Source organism: Melanerpes formicivorus, unplaced genomic scaffold (genome assembly GCF_026170545.1).
Source record: "Melanerpes formicivorus ecotype bairdi unplaced genomic scaffold, bMelFor1.0.p_v2 SCAF_10, whole genome shotgun sequence".
In the NCBI taxonomy this organism is placed as follows: Eukaryota; Metazoa; Chordata; class Aves; order Piciformes; family Picidae; genus Melanerpes; species Melanerpes formicivorus.
In genome coordinates, this window is record NW_027142362.1 from 9684594 (window position 1) to 9708338 (window position 23745).

General features: G+C 50.8%; 1 protein-coding gene across 1 annotated transcript in view; it reads right to left on the bottom strand.

Moving 5' to 3' along the window:
• The window catches only part of ANP32A (acidic nuclear phosphoprotein 32 family member A), a 30647-nt gene extending 10946 nt beyond the window's left edge, over positions 1-19701 (bottom strand). The window contains exon 1 of the mRNA XM_068143559.1: positions 19466-19701. Within this exon, the coding sequence (XP_067999660.1) occupies positions 19466-19519 (54 nt within the window). The 5' untranslated portion in view covers positions 19520-19701. The remainder of the gene's footprint in view (positions 1-19465) is intronic.
• Positions 19702-23745: the final 4044 nt, after the last annotated feature.

Here is a 23745-nt window from a genome sequence, read left to right on the forward strand (position 1 = left end):
TGGCCCAGGTTGCTCAAGGCCTCATCCAACCTGGCCCTGAACACCTCCAGGGAGGAAGTATCCATGACCTCCCTGGGCAACCTGTTCCAGTGTCCCACCACCCTCACTGTAAAGAGCTTCTTCCTAGTCTCCAGCCTATAACTCCCCTCCTCAAGTTTCAATCCATTCCTTCTCATCAAGGCATCCCAGCAAACCAGCAAGTGTGAGTGGTTAATTTTCAGTGCTTGATCCCTGCTCTTGCTGGGATGTCTAGAAGGGAGACCTCATTGCTCTCTACAACTTCATGGAAGAAGATTGGAGCCAGGTGGGGGCTGACTTCTTTTCCCTAGTATCAGGTGATAGAGCGAGAGGAAATGGCCTGAAATTGCACCAGGGGAGGCTCAGGTGGGAGATTAGGGTAAATTTCTTTCCTGAAAGAGTGGCCAGGCATTGGAACAGGCTGCCCAGTGAGGTGGTGGAGTCATCATCCCCAGAGGTGTTCCAGAGACCTGGGGCCATGGCACTTGGGGACAGGGTTTAATGGCCATGGTGGTGTCAGGTTGATGGTTGGACTCAATCTTAGAGATCTCTTCCAACCCAAACAATTCTGTGACGGGTTTCAGAAACACAGGCATCTGGCTTGGCTTCAATTTCCCACCTTTGTGTTATCCCAAAATCATTGTAAACAGTTCACAAACATTCATCCTGGCTTAACCAAGCTGGCTGCTAGAAGCAGCCTGGTCTTTGCCAAATGCAAGCAATAAACATCCTGAAAACCACGAATCCAATCCCTTCATTTTTAAACTCGGCCCCAACTCTGACACGCAGCACAGCTCCTGTGCCATTACCACAGATCATCAGCCACTCAAGCAGCTTCTCCCTGCCTGCAGGAATTAGAGCTTTCCAAGCATGGGCAGACTCTGCTCAAAGACTCCTGAAACCTCCAGCTGGGGCTGGTGGTCCTAAAGCAGGTCTTACTGCAGTTCTCCACCCTCACACCCCTCCTGATGCTGGGTACATCAAGGGGAGATCTTCAGTGGTGAGGGCTTTGGTGGGGAATGACAATGGATGAGGGCAGGTTTAAACTGGAGCTGAGGAAGAAATTCTTTCCAGTAAGGGCGGGGAGACACTGGAACAGGTTGCCCAAGGAGGCTGTGGATGTCCCCTCCCTGAAGATGTTCAAGGCCAGGCTGGATGAGGCCTTGAGGAACCCGCTCTAGTGGAAGGTGTCCCTGCCCATGGTCCCTTCTAACTCAAACCATTCTATGAACCCATGAGAGGATGCTGGGAGGGGACCTTTAGCAAGCAAAGCCTTATCTCCCTTGCCCTGCTGCAGCAGGGAGGCTTGAAGATAATGTCCCCACGAGCCTGGGCATCAGAGAACCTGCCTGCCACCCAAAGCTGGGCACCCCATGGGCGTTTACCCCGTGGGGGGGTTCGTTGTTTTTGAGCACCACTCTTTTGGCAGGTGCTAGCTTCAACAACAGCATCGACACAAGAAAGCTCCCAAACACACCTCACCCTGACTAAAAACTGCTGCTTTTCACCCCAAAACCAGGGCAGTCTTAAGAGATTCAAGTTCTTTAGATGAGTATTTCAGAAGATGAGTTTGGGAGGGGCTCTGGGAAAGCTCTGTCCCCACAGGCTGTGAGTCCAGAGGGGAGGGGGGCACTCATTTGGGGAACACACATGTGAGGGGGGGCTCCCACTCGTTTGGGGAACACACGTGGGGGGGGCACCCCACTCGTTTGGGGAACACACATGTGAGCCACGAGGTTCTCTTGCATCTATAAGACAGCCACAAAACATGGAACTCTGCAGCCCCCCCATCCTGCATCTGAGGTTTCCCTGTAGGTTTGGAAAGGACCAGAGGTGCTGCTGGAAGCTGAGGATGGCATCTAACCAGCTTTCAAGAGGCAGAGCTGATGCAACTCCCCAGTTCACACAGAGCACTGTTAATATGCAAAGATTTAATTTCCTGATTCATTACTTTTCTTAATCCTATGTAGGGCTGGGTGGGGATTTTTTTTTTGGTGTGATTGTTGTTGTTATTGTTTGGGGTTTTGTTTGTTTTTTTTTTACAGCTCCAAATAAAATATCCCAAGATTTCTAATTAAACCCCAGGCACTGCAGGCAAGAGGGAAGTCAGCCCAAAGCAACACAGGGAGGACAAGTGATGCATTGAGGGCAGGAGGATCAGGGTTAGACAGGAAGTAAGGATTATTTTTTTTCCCCCAAGGCTCTACAATTTTCCTAGAAGAATCAGGCTAGGGAATGGCCACACTGAAAGTTCTCCAGCAGAGATTTTAGGCTGGGTAGAAGCAACCCAAAGATCAAGTCAAAAGCTCTTGATCCTACATACATCTATTCCACTGGGGAAAATAAAACCTAACACTGAGTGCTTTTTGCTTTGAAATTGGGACAGCAATAAAAGCCATTTTAAAGGCCAACATGGTGGAACAGGATGATCTTTAAGGACTCTTCTAACCCAAACCATTCTGTGATGCCTGTCTTCTCACTCTACCAGCCTTTAAGCATCAGGAGCCTCCAGGGAGATCCTTCTGGGGATACACAAAGTTTTCTCAGTCATCTGCTTCACACAGGCTCCCGCCAAAACCAAAAAGACAACCAAAGGAAGATAAATAAAGGAGCTCCAGCCCACACCCACACTTCCAGCAGCTGCCTTCTTGCTATCTGTGTCCTCACTCAGCAGCACACAAGGCCCCTGCCCACCCTGTTATCTCCCTGCACCAGCGAGGTGGCTCGGCCCAGCACCCACCTACAGACCACACTTTGGTGCAGGGAGAAGAGGCTGTCTGCAGCAAGGGGCTGGTGTCTGTATGGGGAAGCTCCATGCTTGTGAAGAGCATGAAGGGCTAGCTTTGGAAGAGCCCATGTAGCATTTATAGGTTCAGGGAAGGGACCTTAAAGACCTTCTAGTTCCAACCTCCTGCCATGGGCAGGGACACCTCCCACCAGGCCAGGTTGCTCAAGGCCTCATCCAGCCTGGCCTTGAACACCTCCAGGGAGGGGACATCCATAGCCTCCCTGGGCAACCTGTTCCAGTGTCTCCCCACCCTCACTGGAAAGAATTTCTTCCCAATCTCCACTCTAAATCTCCCCTCTTCCCAGCTCAAAGCCATTGCTCCTCATCCCACCACGACAAGCCCCTACCTAAAGTCCCTCTCCAGCACTCCTGTAGCCCCCTTCAGATACTGGAAGGCTGCTCTAAGGGCTCCTGGGAGCCTTCTTTTCTCCAAGCTGAACAGCCCCAGCTCTCAGCCTGTCCCCATAGCAGAGGCGCTCCAGCCCTCTGATCATCTTTGTGGCCTCCTCCAGACCCACTCCAGCTATCTGAAGGTGAGGCAAGGCAGGAAGGAGTTGAGGGAAGAAGCAAGTTGAGGGAGGGAAAACACTCATGGATGCACCAGGCTGCAGGGCTTGGAGGCAGCTCTGGCTCTGAGCTGTGCAGCAGAGGAAAGGCAGAGAGTGAAGCAACACCTAAGCCTCACCAAGAGAAAGAAACAGCATCTGCCCTCACCCCAGGAGGTGGGACATCCATCATCCTCTTCAAGGGCAGGATGGAACCATAGAATTGTTTCAGTTGGAAGAGACTTCCAAGATCCTTGAGTCCAACCTTCAACCCAACACCACCATGGCCATTGAATGACGTCCCTAAGTGCCACGTCCACAGACTTCTGGAACACCTCCAGGGCTGGTGACTCCACCACCTCCCTGGGCAGCCTGTTCCTATGCCTGACCACTCTTGCAGCAAAGAAATTTTCCCCAATATCCCACCTGAGCCTCCCCCTGGCACGATTTCAGGCCATTTCTTCTCATCCTATCACCTGGAACTAGGGAGAAGAGACCAACCCCCACGTGGCTCCAGCCTCCTTTCAGGGAACTACAGAGAGCCAGAAGGTCTCCCCTCAGCCTCCTTTTCTCCAGACTGAACAACCCTAGCTCCCTCAAGTTGCTCCTCACCTGGCCTGTTCTCCAGACCCTTCACCAGCTTCGCTGCCCCTCTCTGGAGCTGCTCCAGGCCCTCAGAGGCCCAAAACTGAACCCAGGATTTGAGGTGTGAGAGGGGCACAGGGGAGGAGGCTAAGGGAGAACTGGACTAAGTTGCCTTAGGAGTAGAAAAGGGGGTTGAGGGAGCTGGAAACAGCAATGGATGCAGAAGAAAAACCCTTTAATATGGTGGCAGAAGATCCAACTGGCTTCCACTGTTAGTTTTGCTCCTTTTAGGGCAAGATTGCTGCTTCCTCTCTGGCAGAAAAATTGAGACAGAACTGAAATGCTCTCTTGCTGTGCCCAGTATCAAGGCACTGGGCAGAGGTACAGCCAAAACAGCTCCATGGAATCAAACCAGCCAGGTTTGGAAGTGGCCAAACTGAGGACTTCCTTTGGAAAACAGCAAAGCAATAAGCAGTTTTGGTGCTTGTATGATCAAAAGGTCCTGACTCCTCAGAACAAGATTCAAGTCAAAATGAAGATGATCTAAAATCTAAGCAGCAAAATGAGGATGAAGTTAAGAACTTAGGGGCTTCTCCCACCTCATACACTGCATCACACCCAAACCTCTTGTACACAGGACCAGCTCAATACCATCTGAAACAGCTCACCACCACCTAAACCAAGCTCAGTATCACCTGAAACAGCTCATCATCATCTAAAGCCACATCAATGCCACCAAAATTAACTTGCTACTATCTAAAATCAGCTCAGTACCACCTCAAGCCAGTTTGCCAATCACAGAATGGCTTAGGTTGGAGGAAATCTTAAAGATCATGTAGTTCCAACCCCCTGCCATGGTCATGGACACCTCCTACTAGACCAGCATGCTCAAGTCCCCATCCAACCTGACCTTCAACACCTCCAGGCTTGGAGCCTCCAGAACTACTCTGAGCAATCTGTTCCAGTGTCTCACCACCCTTAAAGGGAAGAATTTCTTGCTAATGTCTAATCTAAATCCAGCTTCTTCCAGAAGAAGACAAGACCTGCAGAAAAAGTCTATTGTTAACCTTACCCCTGTCTTGGCCTTGCTGCATAAGCAATCCAAGCACTGGTTGGAGTAGGAACTAATGAACCAGACAAACCCTGTGACCTGTACTTACCTTCCCCCCAAACTGCTACCCAGTGAGCAGCAGCAGCAAAGCAACCTGCTCCAGGTAGCCAGCCACCAGCAACACAGGACTCACCCCAACAGCTAAGAAGGCACCCACAAGTGAACACCTAGCAGAAGACCTGAGATGCAGGTGGCTAGGTTGGTTCCTGTAAGACATAACCACATCTTTGATGGGATTTGTGATAAAGCCCTATCAGGTGCTTGGGTTGGCATGCTGCACATCAGAGAGCTTCAACTGCCAAGCATTCCTGGCCCAGCCTGTGTCTTCTGCATTCCCAGGGTGGCCCAGGGCTCTGCTGTCTCTCTCCCCCTGTTGAGCAGGTGCCATCTGCTCGAGCAGGTGTTTCCTGGTTGTCCGTGTCCTTCTGCTTGAGTGCTGCTCTTGCGCTTTGCTGCTATCAGCCCTCACTCTGCAGCAGTCCCATGCTAGATTTTAAAGGAGGCAGAGATGTGGTGCTGAGGGACGTGGTTTAGCACCAGACTGGGTAGAGTCACAGAATGGTTGGACTCCATGACCTTAAAGAGCTTTTCCAACTGAAATGATTCTATGATTTGAGATTGGGCCATGAAGATGATCAAAGGGCAAAGCATCTCTCTGATGAGGACAGGCTGCTAGACCTGGGGGTTTTCAACCCAGACAAGAGAAGGCTCCAGGGAGACTTTAGAGCTGCGTTTCAACATCTAAAGCAGGACCCAAAGGAAGCCTGGGGAGGGACTGTTTAGAAGGGCCTATGGTGATAGGACAAGGGGCAATGGTTTGAAACTGGAGCAGGGAAGATGTAGGTTGAATGTAAGGAGGAAGTTCTTCACAATGAGAGTGTTGGAACACTGGAACAGGTTGCCCAGGGATGTGGTTGAGGCCCCATTCCTGGAACATTCAAGGTCAAACATGATGGGGCTTTGAGCAACCTGCTCCAGCTGCAGATATCCCTGCTGATGACAGGGTGGTTGGACAAGATGACCTCTGAAAGCCCCTTCCAACTCAATGAATTCTGTGATGCTGTGAGGTTGCTGCTTCTCCAATACTCTGCTCAGACCACATGCCTTGGACTTGTTCTTCTGAGGTCATCCCAGTTTCTATTTCTGGCAGCCCTGGCCACTTTCAGCACAAGACATCACATCTGTGCAGCTGCACTGCTAGCTGTGAACTACAGCATCTCTTCCAGTTCTTCACGGCTTTCATGACATCACATTCTACATTGCTGCCTGCTTGATAATGAGGGACCCTTATCTGCTTCCTAGGATGGTTACAGCATGAAGCTGTGTTCCCAGTGCATCTACAGCAGCCTTAATATAGCCACAGGGGCTCCTGTGAGATCCAACCTCTTCCCAGGGTAAGGACAAGCAGCCACGTCTCACTGGACTTGAGGGGAGCCACCACAAGTGACAAGGGACTCAATGGCTGTGCACAGGGCAGGGCAGACCTTCCCCTACCTCCCTTGACAATGCTCTGGAGTCATCAACACAATCAATGGAGTATAGTGACATGCAGACAACTACTGAGATACACCTTGCCCCCTTGACCTTTCATAAAACCATAGAACTGTTTTGGTTGGAATAGGCCTTTAGGATCATCAAGTCCAACCTTCAATCTAAGAATTAATGTGACATTTCCCTTGTAACAGGTGAAAAAGGCAAAGTTTCCACCTCCAAAAGCCTGCAGACCATGAGCTGAGCGATCCAGCACCTTGGAACTAAGCTCCCCAATGCCAGTCTGCAACTGAAGGCTTAAGAAGGTGACAGAAGGACAGAGTTGTGAAGATGAATTTGGAAGATAAAAGGCACATTTACAAGTACAAAGATCATTCTGCTGCCTTCAAAAGCAGCAGAGGCTGGAGCAGCTCATTTTCAGCACAACAGAGCAGATGCTTTTGAAGCTGCATATGGTACCCCCAGGACAGCAGTGTCCCACTATGTGGCACTTGAATCAACAAAAGCAGGTAGAGAGCAGGGTGTTAACTCTGTCCTGCACTGCTCCCAACCAAATCAGAGAATTACAGGATGGTTTGAGTTGAAAGGGACCTTAAAAATCATCTAGTTCCAACTCCCCTGCCATGGTCAGGGACACCTTCCACTAGAGCAGGTTGCTCAAGGTCTCATCCCACCTGGCTTTGAAGACTTTCAGGCTTGGAGCCTCTACAACCTCTCTAAGCAACCAGTTCCAGTGCCCCAGCACCCTCATGGGGAAGAATTTCGTACTAATGCCAAATCTCAATTGAGATCCTTCCAGCTTGAAGCCATCACCCCTAGCCCTGTCACTCCATGCCTTTGTAATGAGTCCCTCTCCAGCTGCCTTCCAATACCCAAAGGGACCCTACAGGAAGGCTGGAGAGAGACTTTTCATAAGGGTGTCTGGTGATAGGACAAGGGGGAATGGTTTGAAGCTGAGGGAGAGTAGGTTTAGACTGGATCTGAGGAAGAAGTTCTTCAGTACAAGGGTGGTGAGACTCTGGCACAGGTTGCCCAGGCAGGCTGTGGATGCTCCCTCCCTTGAGGGGCTCAGGGCCAGACTGCATGAAGCCTACAGCAACCTGGTCTACTTGAGAGGCATCCCTGCCCATAGCATGGGGGTTGGAGTAGATGATCTCTATGGCCCCGTCCAACCCAAGCCATTCTATGATTCTCCTGCAGCCCCCCTCAAATACTGGAAGGCTGCTCTAAGGTCTTCCTGGAACCTTCTCTTCTCTAGGCTAAACAGCCCAACTCTTGCAGCCAGTCCCCAAAGAGGAGGTGCTCCAGCCCTCCATCTTTGTTGTCTCCTCTGGACCCACCCTAACAGTTCCACATCCTTGTGCTGGGGGCTCCAGAACACTGATGTGAGCAACAAGGCTGGGGAGAGGTCTGGAGCACAAGCCCTGTGAGGAGAGGCTGAGGGAGCTGGGGTTGTTTAAGCCTGGAGAAGAGGAGGCTCAGGGGAGACCTTATTGCTCTCTACAACTCCCTGAAGGGAGGTTGTAGACAGGTGGGGGTTGGTCTCTTCTCCCAGGAAACCAGCACCAGAACAAGAGGACACAGTCTCAAGCTGTGCCAGGGGAAGTTTAGGCTGGAGGTGAGGAGAAAGTTCTTCACAGCAAGAGTTATTGGCCATTGGAATGTGCTGCCCAGGAAGGTAGTAGAGTCACAATCCCTGGAGGTATTCAAAAAAGGACTTGAAGCCATGGTTTAGTCATGAGGTGTTGGGTGATAGGTTGGAATTAATGATCTCTGAGGACTTTTCCAACCTTGTTGATTCTATGATTCTATGAGTCTCCTGACACATGAGAAACCTCACTTGGAGAAGGCCAGAGCTGTTGAGAGAAGGGAGAGTAGAGCAGGGGAAGCCTGATGTGGTAAGTAGTAGCAAAATCCAAACTACTTCTGAAAGCAGAGAGAGTTTTATCCTCTCTTAGACACACAAAATGTCAAGACACTTGGATTTCTTTCTTTAGGAGATTTTTGGTCTCCAAAGCCTGCAGAGTCCATGCAAAGCCTTGCATTACTCCACAGGCAAAAGTGACCACTGCAATCTTCTGCAACCAGACAGCCAAGAGTTGTGTCCTCCTAGTTCTTGTACCCTGTTCTAGACCTGCATTTGCACAGACCCAGGTGTCTGTGAGCACAAATCCTTCTCCTTAGGTTTCTATTCCACTTGATTTGTGCAGCAAAGCTTAAGAGAAGCCAACCTCCCATGGCTACAAGGTTCTGATTAGTTGGGAAGGCATGGGTTGAAAGGCTCAGGATGACACCCAAGTCTTGCAGAAGCCCACTGTTCATCCTTAACTCCATGATGGCAAGGATCTAAACCTCTCCATGCTCACATCACAAGCTTCCTCTGAAGCTTCTACTGGAGGAGAGAAATGTTGCATGAACTTCCATTTCAGATGCTATCTGGAATGTGACTGGGCCAAAAAACCCACCAAAAGACCACTTGAACAAACAGGCTCTTCAACACCTTGGGCTAACAAAGCTCCTCTGAAGGCTCAGAGCTATGATCCAGCCTCTGGTCTGATCACCCAAATGTAACCAAGCTGAAGAACTGAAAATATACAAGATGGCCCCAGGTGCCACCCACCACCTACATTCAAGACAGATCTTCAGCCACATGGAGCCCCCTAGGATGCAACCACACAGCAGAGCCAGGCTACAAAATGTTCAGCTCCTGATAGAAAAGAGCAAGAGGAGCACAGAACGATCTCCAACCCGAATCAGAGCAGCTTCTGGGCTGCTGTTCTGCAACTAAAGGATACCTTGAGAGCTGCTGAGCCTCTCCAGGCTTGCCTGTGCCCTCTCCTGCCTCTGGTAGGGCAGGCAGGAGAGGAAGGCAGGCAGGTGCCATGGCTGGGTGCCAGTGGGGACTCCACTTCAGCAGGGCAGTCCTTGGCTGGCCCTTCTGGGGAGCTCAGCATTGTCCCAGGGAGATACCCAGGGAAGAGGAGCTAGCAACAGAGACCATGAGATTCAGTAAGAAAGGGAAAAGTCCAGGAGTGCTGACATCTTCCAACATCAAGGTCCACAAAGAAAAAGCAAAGCAGAAGAGTCACCAATTGCAGGCAACACTGAAGCTTTTTTCTCTTTACAACCCAACAGGTGACTTTGGAAACCCAGAATTGTTTGGATTGGAAGAAGTAATTCAGATCAAGCCCAACCAAACACCACCAAATCCATCACTACACCATGTCCCTCAGCACCACACCTCCATGGCTTTGAAAACCCTCAGGGGATGGGGACTGCACCACTCCCCTGGGCAGCCTGGGCCAGGCCTTGACAGCTCTTTGGGGGAAGAAATTTTCTCTCATATCCAACACAAACCTCCCTGGTGCAACTTGAGGCTATTTTTTTCTTGTCCCACCACTTGCTCCCTGGGAGAAGTGACTGAGCTCCACCTGGCTCCATCCTCCTTTTAGAATTTTCAGAGAATGGTTTGGGTCGGAAGGGATCTTCAAGATCACCTAGTTTCAGCTCCCCTGCCAGGACAGGGGCACCTCCCACTAGACCAGGTTGCTCAAGGCCTCATCCAAACTGGTTTTCAACACCTCCAGGCTTGGAGCCTCCACAACTGCTCTGAGCAACCTGTTCCAGTGTCTCACCACCCTCACTGGAAAGAATTTCTTCCTAATCCCCAGTCTAAAGCTCCACTCTTCCAGCTTCAAATGTTTCAGAGGAGGGTTTAGAAGCCCAAAATTGAACTCCCAGCATCACAGTGATGCAGTCTCGGTGCTTCTCTTTTTTTTCCACTCCAAGCAGCGATACTCATGGATACAATGCTGTCTTTGACCATGAAATCATGGTTCTTCCACAGGTTTACTCTGTGTTTGTCAACTATATCCTAGCAAGCACTTTAGTATTTAATTTAGCTGATCCCACAATGAAGAAAATCGGATTTACTCCAGACAACCAAGGGTGCAACCAAGGAACTGCATGAAAACGTTTGCTTAGAGCCCAAGAATCGACCCAGTGACCACATGGACATCTCTGTGGACATCTGTCACAGCCCAGCCTTAAGCAGCTTGTTAAATCACTGTCCCCAAGTTCAAAGTGATGCAGTTAAAGAGGAGTTTAAAGCCACCTTGCACGGAACAACAGAATCACTGAATGGTAGGGGTTGGAAGGGACCTCCGAGTCCAACCTCCCTGCCAAGGTAGGGTCACCTATAGAAGGTCACACAGGAACACATCCAGGACGGTTTCTAGTATCTCCAGAGGCTCCACCACTCTCTATGCAGGCTGTTCTGCCAGCCTTAAATGAAAGAAGTTCCTCCTCATCTTTAGATGGAACTTACGTTCGAGCCTCGTTACCCTTTGGTCCTATCACTGGGCACCACTTTCAACTCGCCTCAAGCTGGGCTCTCCTCACAGTCACTGCCAGGAAGATGAGCACAGCAGGGTCCTCTCTTTCCTGGCTGCTCTGCCTGTATGGGGGAAACAGTGCATCACCCCCCACCCTGGCCAAAGGAGAAGGGGAGGGGAGACAGGAAACGTCTGTTGTTTTGTTCATTTGGTTGTTGCTCTGCGTTGGGGGTTGGGGTTTTTTTTCTGTCCCTTAAATCAAAGCTGCTCTGTGTTCACAGCTTAAGACTGCTTGCAGAGCTCAAGGGGGAAAACAGCAACAACAAATCCAACCCTGGCTCAGTATCAATAAATTCAACTTTTTTTTTCACCCTCTAATATTTTAGATAGCAGGGCCATAAACCCTGAAAGCCACACATATGGCTCCAACTCATTTTACACCCCTTCGCTCTCTTCAGTGAGGGACTGAGGGCGCAAGTGAAGCACAGAAGTAGCAAGGGTGAAGAGTCTTAGCAACTTGATGTCTTATATCCAATCATGAGGCATCTCCAGCATTAAAAAACAACTTCCAGAAAGACAATGGGAGGTTAATTCTTTCTCAAACCCCACCACACTCCCCACCCAAGAAACCCCATGAGTCACATCAATACACGTCCACACACTACAAGGGTCAGTGGAGCCATATGCACGAGCTCCACACTGATGAATAACTCAGGACCAAGCTCCAGTGACACCAAATGCTGGCTCATTCAGCAGCAGACAACTAGTTTGGGGGGGTTTTTCTTCCCAGTGTGAGCAGCAAAACTCAGTTTAAAAACTCCAGATATTTCTTGAGACACTGTTTCAACTACAAGATGAAATTGATTTTTGCATTAAATGCTTTTTAGTATTCACAAGAATGTTGTTTGCTTCTCTGGGTAGTCCCCAGGGCTCAGTTCTGGGTTCAGCCTTGTTCAATACTTTCATGAACAACCTCAGTGAAGGGACAGAGTGGATCCTCAGCCAGTTTGCTGATGATATAAAGCTGGGAGGAGTGGTGACACTTGCAGGCTGTGTGGCCATTCAGTGAGACATGGAGAGGCTGGAGAGTTGGGCAGTTCAACATCGGTAAGAATAGGGTCCTGCACACTGGCAGGAATAACACCCTGCCCCAGTACAGGTGAGAGACCTAGGGCTGTTGAGGGGATCTTCTGAGATCCCCCCGGAGTGGGGATTTCCTTCAACTCTCAGCAAGAGCTAAAGGGCCTGTAACGGACAAGAGAATGGGGCCAAACTACTGTCATTGGTACCAAACAACAGGACAAGGGGCAATGGGCACAAGGTGGAGCCCAGGAGGTTCCATCTGAAGATGAGGAGAAGCTTCTTTGGTGTGAGGATGCTGGAGCCCTGAAGCAAGCTGCTCAGAGAGGTTTTGGAGTCTCCTGTGGAGAGATTCCAAATCCACCTGTCATTATGATGCTGGGCAAGCTGCTGTGGGTGTCCCTGCTTTAGCAAGGGGGTTGGATGGGATGATCTCCAGAGATCTTTTCCAACACTCACCATGTTGGGATTCATTTCTACAGATGGTATCACCAACCAGGAGAGTGCTTTGCTCTGATCCTGGCTTGAGTGGGTAACTAATGGACCCCTTCATCTCCATGTGTCAGTCAGAATCCAAGTGCCTGATACCACATTCACAGCGCTTTTAATTCACTAAATAACCCAGAAGCAAGATTTCATCAACACCTTAGATTTGAAAACCTTTGGGTTGGATGCATGAAGCCTTTAGCTGCTTCTCTTCCTTTGCTGGGTTGCACATTAACTCCAAAGTGCCCTCAGCAACAAAGGGCTGATGTAGAGCCACACAGAGAAGACAAAAACGCTGCATTTAAATGAAGGCTAATTTCAAGAGCTGCATATTTAATCCAAAAAGCAGCCTCTGAAGATGTCAGCTGCTACAGAACACAAATCACACTTGCAGAAGATAAGCTTTTCTGAGCTTCCCCCCCCCTCTCTGTAATGGCTTTGAAGGGAGAAGCGTTGGCTAGGACCAAGGGGATGGACAAACGGAGCGCACCGAAAGCCAGCAGCACAACTTTTGCACCAAGGCAAAGCACTGAGGTTTATTTTCTTCTCTCTGGAATGATTTCAAAGGTCATGCTTAGACACGCAAGGGCTTCAGGACCGATTTTAGCAACCTAGTCAAAAAATACAGACTATGTATTTAGTAGCTGTTTTGTCTGCAGGAAGGCTGAGCAAGAGAGGAGGACAGGGCAAAAATTATATGCAGAACAAGTCCGGCAGTGTCACCGAAATAGCTGAGAAGTGTCCATCACTCCAAAGCACAACACAAACATCCCTGCTCTCTATTCCCACTTGAGACTTGGACCCTGCTGCAGACACAGAGGGTTTGGTTCATTGAGCTGAGCTGTTTGTCAGTCAAAACTGCTGAAAGCCATCACGCGCTCCGCGAACAGCAAACCGGCCTCGGCGGGTGGCAAAGAGAGGACCTCCCTTCCCAGTGTCACAGGGGACTTCTGCTCCCTCCCAAAGGCACCTGGAGATCTGGTGTGCAACCAGAACTACTCAGATTCACAGACTGCATCAGGCTGGAAAGGGCCCTCAAAGGTCATCTAGTCCAACCCCCCCGCAGTCAGCAGGGACATCTCAACTAGATCAAGCTGCCCAGGGCCACATCAAGTCTGATCTTGAATGTCTCCAGGGATGGGAGACTCCCAGAACCTTCCCTTCCTCCTAATTCATTCAACAAAATTATCCAAAGTGTAGCACCCACAAATTTCATAGGTCCAGTTCTTCATTTTCAACCTCCTCCAGCTTGTCACCTCCTGTACCTTTACAGGAGGATGTGGAAACTCATCCACAGAATGAAGGAAACGGGGAAAAATTGGCCGAGGTCAACCCGACAGGATGCAAATCTAAACAGCCCCTGAAACTTGTGCCACCAGTCAAACTACATTTCAAAGGCATCACTGAAGTAGGTAAGAGAGTCTTTTAAATACAGCAAAAAAAACCCCAAATTGACAAGCCCTAAATCTCTCCTAAAAGGTACCTTGAAACACTCCAGTTTGGGTGCAGACTTAGGGCACAATTCTATATTGATATATAACACACAAATCCTGCTGCAAGGATGGATTATAACAGCCAGGCTTAACCCTAAAAAGCTTCTTAGTACAAACCTCCTGGGTTTTCTCTCTCTTTTTGTTTGTTTTTCCTTCTCCCTTGTTTCAACTTTATTCATTTTACAGGCAGGCAAGCACTGTTGTTTCTTCAGATGTCTGTCTTGATGGGCTACCAACATTTTCACATCAAGTAAAGCCGAGATATTTCTCTTTGTGTGTTTTTATCAAGCCAGGGTTTGGACACACACCTGAATCGTACAGAAAATGCTGTAATTGGGACTGTACTTTATATGTTTGATAGTCAAAGGGGAATTTTCAGGAGTTGAGGGTTAAAAACAGAAAGGAATACTGAAGATGTTGCTACTTTCTAGCAGCATCACATTAAAATGGGGCAATTAGGCAACCCGTTTGGGATCCACACACTGGTGGGTTTCAATTCTACATCCATAGCTCCTTCCATATGCTTAAAACTCGATCCAGGGGAAGAGAGTTTGTCAAATGTTCCCAAAGTCAACTCAAACGAGTCTGTATTTCCATGAGGACAGCTCACACATCAAGCCATCCTCTAGCCTGAGGATTTTTGTGGGCTGCAGCCTCTCTGAGCAGAGGATCCATCCATCATCCAACAGGATGCAACTTCAGAGCTTTGCAGCTGGAAATGCCGAGCCTTGAAAAAGCAGCTGTTGCACAAACTCGCTGAGTTTTGGGTCCATCTATGCACATTCCTGCCCTGCTGTCAGCCACAGAAGTGGTTAAGTGATACAAGCCTGCAAAAATCCAGGATAATCTGCAAATGCCACACGGAGTTTGTACGTGCTGATCTCATGGCTCCCCAGACACGAACATATCCCACTTTGCTTCCAACCCTTCCTGCGTATTCTGAGCCCGTTCAGTCTGGGGAAAGCCAAAAAGGATGTAGCTGTACCCAATACACAAGACCAAAATACTTTAAGTGAAGGCCTTTGAAGTGATGTGTGTCACTTTAAACTCTTTACTGCTCTTGTAAGCATCACAACAAGGAACTAGCTTGGGGCCGGGAGAATCCTTTCATTTATGTTCTTTGAAAGGACACTTTGGGTAGATTTTTGCACTGCATTTCCCTTCAGAGTTAAAATCTACAGAAAAACAAAGATCAGACTGACAAGTTTTGAAGCACAACAGAGTAAGGAGAAGCACAAGAAACGACCTTAACAGTCAGTATTTTTTCACTGCCCTGATTTTGAGCTGGTAAAGCACTAAATCCTCAGACTAAACGAAGCAGTGTGGTGGCTGTAACCCAGAAACGAGGAGGTTTGTGCCCAATTTCACAAACCTCCCTCTGTATCACACAGCTAACAGCCTCAGTGCTTAACCTGTGCCACAGCCTTTTGCATTTTACTCATGAGTTTACGATGGGCATGAGCAAGAACAGCCGGAAACATGCACCAGTTACATCAGCCAGCAGTTACATCACGACCAGCTGATGGTTCTGTAGGAAACTCACCCAGAAGAATCATACCTAGCAGGTAGTTAAGCAGAAAACAAACAAGCAAACATCTGGATAAGGTAAGTGACAAAGGCTGCAGCAGAAAGTGACCACGAAATGCAATTGTGGGATGCAAAGATGAAAATCTGGGTAGAAAGCAGATGCACAAGCTCAACTCTGTGTCTGTGCAACACAGACAAAACCCCCCACAAATTTCAAGCACCAAGCCCCCAGACCAACACTGAATTAGCATGAAATGGGAGGAGAATTAAAACAATCAAACAAAAGGCTGAAGAGGGGAAAAAAAAAGGGAAGAAACAGCTCCTACACAACACACTTCAGGGCCTTTCTGTTATGTTTTATTAGTCAACACGCAACCTCACAGGGTTGTCTGATTTAACAGCTGGAAGCAAGCAGCTCAGATGCACAGCAGCACAGAATATTCTTACCCAAGAGCAGTGTTAGCCAGCTCAGTCTGCAAAGCGTTAATAGAGGCTCAGAAACCACCACACCACTACAGCATCCTGCTACCAAACTTTGATTTACTAAGAGTTTTGAACCTGGGAGCTCTGACGAGAGGCGATATGAAATAGATGTTACCACAACATCTCAGCATGTACTGGGCAAAAGCTCCAGAGCAAGTATATCCAGGGTTATCTGCACCAAGATTTATCTGTGTGAAGTCTGAACATTATGCTTGCCCCACAGAAGATGGGCTAATACTATCATATTAGAGGTTAACCAAAACAAATTAACAGAACCACCCTACTGCTGCCCAAAGACTTAAGAGTAAAACCCATCAACAAATGGCAACAGCTTTAGAATCACCTCTAAAGTCCAACTGTAGGTATTTTAGCTAAAGCACTAGCTGGATTCAGCCAAATTTTATTCTAATAGGTATTTTAGGGACTTCAAACCAGGGACTTAATCCTCCAGGATGCAAAAAACACACATCTGTAACCAACGGCTTTACAAAACAGAGCAGCCTTCCCAAACGGAATCTCCATCCTCCTTGGGATGAAACCCGAATAGATTTGGCTTTGTAACAGAGCTGATCGTCACCATCCCTACTCTGGGCGAGCTGATACGCATCACTCACTGACAAGAGTTAAAGGTCAGCAGGGGAAAAAAAGCACAAGTGACAGGTTGAACAAGCCTGATTTTACAACCAGCTGAACGCTGAGGAGCTGTGAACCCCCCAGCGGAGCACAGCTCGCTCAACTTTCCTTGGGGCAAAAGCCAGAACACAGCCAAAAAAAACCAAGACCCCCAAAACTGAACAAAATCCAAGCGTGGAGGAGGGGGGAAAGAAAAAAATAAAGTCCAGTTTATACCTAACACACCTTGAATCAAATCTTTAAACTGTAAATGTGCTTTAAACGGTGATGAAAAAGCCTCCAGCAGTAGGGGTGGTGGACAAATTGAACCAAATTAGGGGAGAAAGGAGGGAAACAAACACGTTAAAAAATAGAAATCATAAAAAAATATTGAAATGAGTCCTCAAAAGCAGACAGCGACCTTCCAGCAAGGCCCTACCCAGGGAGAAGGCGTAGTCCCAGCACCCTGCTGCCCACCCCGGGGGAAGCTGCAGGGGCACCCCCGGACCCCGTTCCCGCCCGGGCGGGCGTCACCGGGGCGGGGCGGGCAGGGCAGGTACGGGCCCGGTCCCCACGGCAGGGCGGGAAGCAGGGAGCCAGCCAGCCAGCCAGCCAGCCCGCCTGCCCCCCCTTCCCCTCCCTCCTCCCTGCAGCAGCACCCGCGGGATTAAATAATCATAATAATTAAAAGAGTAAGGGGTTGGTGGGGGTGGAGGACGGTGCCTTTTTACCCTCCTGGCTCATCCTGCTGCGGTCGTCACAAGCCTCCTCCCGCCCCGCGCTCGGTGGCGACGGCGACAAAATGGCAGCCCCGGCGGCTGGCAGTCATGTCGGAGAGGGCGCCCGGGCGCCCCTCCGCCGCCGCCACCGCCGCCCGGCCCCCGCCGCAGTGCCGGCGGGAAGGGCCCCCCTCCGCCAACGCCTCATGTCGCACTTCCACACACCGCCGCTACCCCCGCCCCGGACCGGTGGCGGCGGGGCGGGCGGGAGGACCGGGGAGAGGCGGCGGGGCTCCCCTCACAGCCCAGCGCTGAGGGTCCCTGGTGGGGCGGCCCGCGGCCGACTGATCCCTCCGCTTACAGCTGAGGAAGAAGAGAAGGAGGAGGAGAAGCGAAAAGGGAGGGGGGAGGAAGGGGAAGAAAAAAAAAACATGGCGCCGCGTCCTACTTGCGGTGTGGCGCTGCCAGCGCGGGGCCGGGAGCGGCCCTGGTGGAGCCAGGGCTGGGACGTGCAGCGCGACGGGGGTGCTCGGTGACCGGCCCCGCTCGCCTCATGCTGCCCCCCGCGCCTGAACAATGAGCCCCCCGCGGGCCGCGCAGGGCCGGGCAGCCGCCGTGCGCCGCGGCGGTGGCGGGAGCCCTCCTCCCCCCAACACCATCATCATCATCACCACCACCACCCTGCCGCCATCCTCCTCCTCCTCGTCCAGGAGTTTTTAAACTTTAAAGAGCAGGTTCCACGGACCTGCCCCCGCCTTTTGTCCCTCGGACACCGCGCTCAGGCCACCGAAAAGCCACGGGGCCGCGTCCCGCCGCTCTGCCTCCGCCCTCCCCCCGGAGAGGTACGTTCCCTCCACTTCTTCCCCTTCCCGTTCCGCGGTGGCGGGGCCGGGGCACACCTCGCCCTCCCCGGCCATTATGCAAGGGCTCAGTGGCGGCGGCGGCGGCAGCAGGGGCCCCAGCGGGGCAGGGAGGGGAAGGGTCTTCCCCGCCGCTTGCCCTCAGCCTCCCCCTTGCTCCCCGAGTTCGAGCCCCGCCGGAGCGGGCTCAGGAACCCGCCTGCCTTTAGGCAACCCCCCGGGCGCCACCGCCTCTTTTCGGGGTGTTTTCGGTTGGGATTTTTTTTTTTTTGTCGTCCCCCCTCCTTTTCCTTCTTTCTTTCTTTTTTTTTTTTTCTTTTCCCCCTGTCCTGACAAAGTTTTCTCTCTCTCTCTCTCGCTCTCGCTCGCTCGTTTATTCTGCGAGACGCGGAACAACAACCTGAAGTCCGGCCCCGGGGGAAGGAGAGGAACGGAGAGGGGGAACGGTGGTGGTGGTAGAAGGGGGGGAGAAAAACACGCACACGCACACATCCAATCTTTTTGTGCGTGTGTGGGGATGGAGGGGGTGGAGAGTGCGTTTATTTCTTGTAATTTCCACCCCCCCACCCCCCCCACCCCCAATTCACCACTCGCTCTACCGCCGGCGATACCCGACCTCCCCCCCACCCCCCTAAAAAAAAAAAAAAGCCAACAAAAAACCGCTAAGCATTGCTTTAAAAATTCTTTTATCTTCTCAGCATCTGGAGAGAGAGAGAAGAGAGAGAGAGAGAGAGAGAGAAAGGGCGCGTTCATGAGGACTACAAAGTTACAAATATGGCTCCCCAGTCTCTCTTGCCTGATCACTGCAAAGAAATGAAGACGCACTTTAAACTAAACCATCTCCAACTCCCTCGCAGTCCCTGTCTGCCTCTCCCTGCCCAGCACCCAGCACAAATATTTGCCAACTAAACACGCCGACAGAGGAGCAACCAACTTATTTGTATTTAATGCCCGGCGAGCCCCCCCCCCAACCACACACACACACACACACACACACACACTCCCCTCTCCGAGGCATCGCACACCGGCAGAGTCAGGAGCCAGCCTCCAGTTCCCCCCCAGTAACGCCTGCGCCCTTGGGGCTCCCCTCAAAGTGAGGTGCACAGCCCCACGCAACCCCACACACAGGTAGGCACCTCAAGGGCAGCACCGGCCCCACCGTCACCACCGCTTCCCCCCCACCACCGCCACCTTCTCCCAGCCCGGTGGGGCTGGGATGCATCCCACACACGCACACCGAAAAAAACAAAATAAATATGTAAATAAAATAACGATACGATGGATTTTTTATTATTATTGTTAATTATTAATATTTTTTTTTGGCATTGCTTACATCTGAGGGCGTCCTGTTCCGCAGCTCTAAGTGGATCCTTTTCTTCATGTCCATGTCCGTGGCTGGCGGGAGTCGCTCGCTGTCGCCGGCTCCGCTGGTCGCAGTGACACCACCGATGGAGACCCCCCCAAAGCCAGCGCGCTCGGTGAGGCACTTTGAGGGCTCAACCAGCTCCGCTCGGAATCCCGAGCCCCAGCACCGCGGCGAACACTAACCTGATAACTGCGGAGGCGGGCACTCCCGGGGGCTCCGGCCTGATTTACGTCCTTCTCCACCAACCGCAGCGCTGAAACGCCAGGCCGGAGCCAATGGGGCGGGCAAGGGGAGGTGGAAGCCAATGGGGGAGCGGCAAAGCCGGCCAGGGGGACAGCCCGGCTGGGAGCGGAGGATCATTCCGTGCTAGTGGCTGATGGGGAAGGAGCGGCGGCGGCGGGCTCGGCGGTGGGGATGGGGCTTCGCTCTGCCTTCTCCCGCCCAGCTCCGCTCCGCTTCCCACCTCCCGCCCCCTCCCTCCGCGCCTGCTGGATCCTAGGGGAGGGCGTCGAGGTGCGGGGCGGGTGGAGCGGCCCCTAAAAACCGGAGAGCCCGCCCGAGCAAGGGGCGAGCAGCCAGGAAGGGAGGGAAAGGTGCGGAGCGGGGCGGCGGCGGGCGGGGAAGGCGGGAGGCGGGCGGCCCGGCTGGCGGGGGCGGGGCGCGGATCGCCTCGGCGGCGGCCCTGAGGGGAAGGGGAAAGAAAAGGGAAGCGAAGCGAAGCCACCCTGTTGTTCCGGCACCCGCTCGCCCTCAGCGGGGTCCCCGCGGCGGGAGAGCGCGGGGGGCGGCGGTGCTGCTTGTGCCGGGCCGAGCTGTCGGCGTGGGGGCTTTCCCCTGCCCTGGGCGAAGGAGCTGCTGCGGACAGAGGGATTGAGGCGAGAGGCGTTGGTTGTGCTCAGAAATACCGCGGCGGGTGGTTTCCTCTGGAAACGCTGGAGAAGCTCTGGAGGTGCTTGTAGCCGATCTGAGCGTGTCACCCGAGCCTGCTCTTCAGACCCTGTTGCTGGATGAAGCAGTGGGCTAGGGCCTGGGGTGCAACAGGAGGTATCTCCTGTATCTTCTTCCAGGCTGACTTCTGAAACGAGGTGTCAGATGTGTCCTGGCAGGGCTTGCTGCCCGTGTCGGGTATTGGATCCATAAGCATTCAGGGAGCAGCAAAGCCTCAGGCTTGCTGGGCTCCACGGGCTTGTGACTGCTTTTGTTAACAAACGTGGGGGAGCATTTTAGCAGACGATAGATAGAGCGTGCTTTATTTGTTTGGTGACGTTCCTGCTTGTTCCTTTATGCACAGCTGCTGGAGTTTCAGTGGACTTGTTAAACTTTGCTTCACCCTAGGTGGCTGGAAAAGACAGAGCTGTAAAAACGTTGTTTGACACGTTTGCTGTCCAGCATCCACCAAAAGATGAGGACTGATGGAAGGCTGTCTGTCTTGTCACAGTGCTTTGCAGTGCAGGATGGAGACACTTCTTTGACCTACCTCATCTCGGGATGAGCTGTCAGGAATGAGATGACGACTAAGCACAAGTTCTGTTGAGAGTATGTGAGCAGGGAGGAAGGTCAAGCTGGACCCAGCTTAATGTGGAAAGTAATTTCTCTTATTCTGCAGTATTATTCGGGGCCTTGTTATGACCTGGGTGCAAGAGCTGTTGCACTTTGATTTTCGTCTGTGGCATGGACAGGTAATTTGTTGTTCTGTGGCACTGGTTAGAAGCTACTGCAGTAGTTCTGGAATCTAAACTTTACAGAGTGTTTAGGGCTTCAGGATCGGGGTGAATTTTATTTTGGCTCTGTGTTAAATTCTCCTTTACAGGTGTGAAGACAAAGGGTTGGCCCCTGGGCTGAGGCTTCCCAACAGCAGGTTTGGTCTGGAACTTATTTTTTAGTGGCAGAGGTCTTAGGAAACGAACTTTCATCACGGCAGCAAAGTATGGGTTAACCAAATGCCATATTAAAAGTGTTTGAAAACGCAGAGTTGCTTTTCCCCTTTGTTTTGTCAGAAGGAAGAATGACTTGTGTGTGTGATTTATGTAAAGCTGTGTAAAATCCCCCTCCCCCCCTTTTCAAACTATTTGGGGAAACTCGCTCGAAGCTGAAGCCCCAAACTGAATGTTTGGTTTCCCCTCTGCTCCCCTCCTGTGTGCGCTGCTTGTGTCGTGAGGCTTTGAGAAGTAAAAACGAGAGGAAACGTTCCAGGGGCGGAATGTTGATGGATTCCCATCTCAACAGTAAATAAACTGTAGAGAAAGCTTTGCAGGGTAAACAAACAGCAGCAGCAAAACCAAAACCAACCCAAACCCCTGGTGGCTGGAGCGACTGCTACGAAAGGATACAAGAAGGATACAAAAACATCTGCCAGCTTTAAAGCCGCGGGTTACGGTGCTTTGAAGGGTCTGGGTTTGCTCTGGTTAGGCTGGAAGCAGCGGCTGTGACGTTTTGGTGAAGTGATGCCGAGTCTTAGTTGAGGAGTTTGGGTGATGCATTTCTATGAATAAAGCTGTCAGCTGTCTGTGGTGGATGTCACTGGTTAGAAATACCTTGTACTGACACAGTGTGTGGAACCTCCCCGTGTCTGAGCCCTGCTGAGGGTGCTGGGGAACTCTTCTGTGGGGTCCCTGGTTGGTCTCCCCCGTGGAAGAGGAAAATATTACCTGTATGTTCTGGCTTTTAAAGCTCAAGTATGAAGAGTATTGTGAGTGAGCAGTGTACTCACTGCAGGTAGTGTTTGATTTTTGTACCTGGTTCATGTGTTTGTCCCTTTTCTTTTGTCATTGCTTGAAGTGCTCTGTGGTTAACTGTATGAAAGGGAAACTAAATACAGCTTTGCATGTTCTGATCATAGGTCAGAATCCTGGCCCAAGATCTGAAATGGTAAAAACCCTTTGCTGTAGAAACTCCTCAGATAAGGCTATGCCTTCCTTGTTATGGCTTTAAAAACTTTAACTATGATTTGGCCAGTTAGGGTATTGCATCCACAGTTCATGTTTTGTTATGGATAGTTTCTCTTTCCACATGACTACTGCAGCCTTACATTAACACCAGGGCTTCCAGGCATTAGGAAGAAATTCTTCCCTGTGATGGAGGGGTGAGGCAAAGGAACAGGCTGCCCAGAGAACTTGGGAAGACTTCAAGCCTGGAAGTGTTCAAAGCCAGGTTGGATGGGCCCTTGAGCAACTTGCTGAAGATCTCACTGGCTGGGGGGGGGGGGGGGGGGAGGGGGGTTGGAACTAGCTGAACTTTAAGGTTCCTCCCAGCCTTTCAAACCATTCTGTGGTTTTATGATTGTCCCATGCACCATGCATGAAGTTCTGGTGTGTTGCTGGGTAGCTGAGCATTGGCTGCAATGAGTTGCTGATTGTTTTTTGTGCCTTATAATAGGTCTTTGTAGATGTGCTGGTGTCTTGTTTGTCCCTGCTACGTCTAGACAATGCTTTCCTTCATATTTGCTGTAAAGGCTTCTTTGGTCATTTCTGAGCCATGTAAAGATGGAAGCCAGAAAGGGAAAACTGTTCTTAAATCACCCCTTAGCTTCCCCACCAGCATAGCTGCAACATGATAGAATCCCAGACTGGTTTGGGTGGGAAAGGACCTTTCAAGCTCATTTAGCCCATCCCCCTGCAGTCAGCATGGACATCTGCAACTAGAGCAGGCTGCTCAGAGCCTGGAATGGGTCCAGGGTTGGGTAGCTCCCACCACTCTGGGCAGCCCGAGTCAGGGCCTCACCACCCTCAGTGCCAAACACTTCTCTCTTCTCACCAGTCTGAATCTCCCTCTTTTACTTCAAAACATCACCCCTTGTCCTGTCACAACAGGCCCTACTGAGCTGGTCACTGAGGCAAATTTAGAACAGTATTGACTGCTGATACCCAGAAATTCTGAGGAAAAGGGGACAAAAATCAGCACTGGGAAACTACATAACTTTTCTATCATCACAGATTTATGCTTTGAGACCCTTACAATCAATAGGGGGATGCTACAGGCAGAATCAAACCAGAGATGAAGAGCTCCAAAGGCTGGATGAGTAAGCTCTGGAGCTTAGTGCTGTTTTAAGAGGCTTGGGTGTTGGTGCAGTGCCTTCTGTCTGCTGTTCACTTGTTTAAATCTCCCAGCAGCAGTTAGCAAGGTGTAAACCAAGTGGCTGAGTCTAAACCCAGAAGGGCTCTTGTCTGCTAGTGTTTGCTCTTTTTACATACTTTTATTTTTCTTTAGTGTAATCATCCCTTTGAGGGAGTTGGGTGAGTTAAAAACAA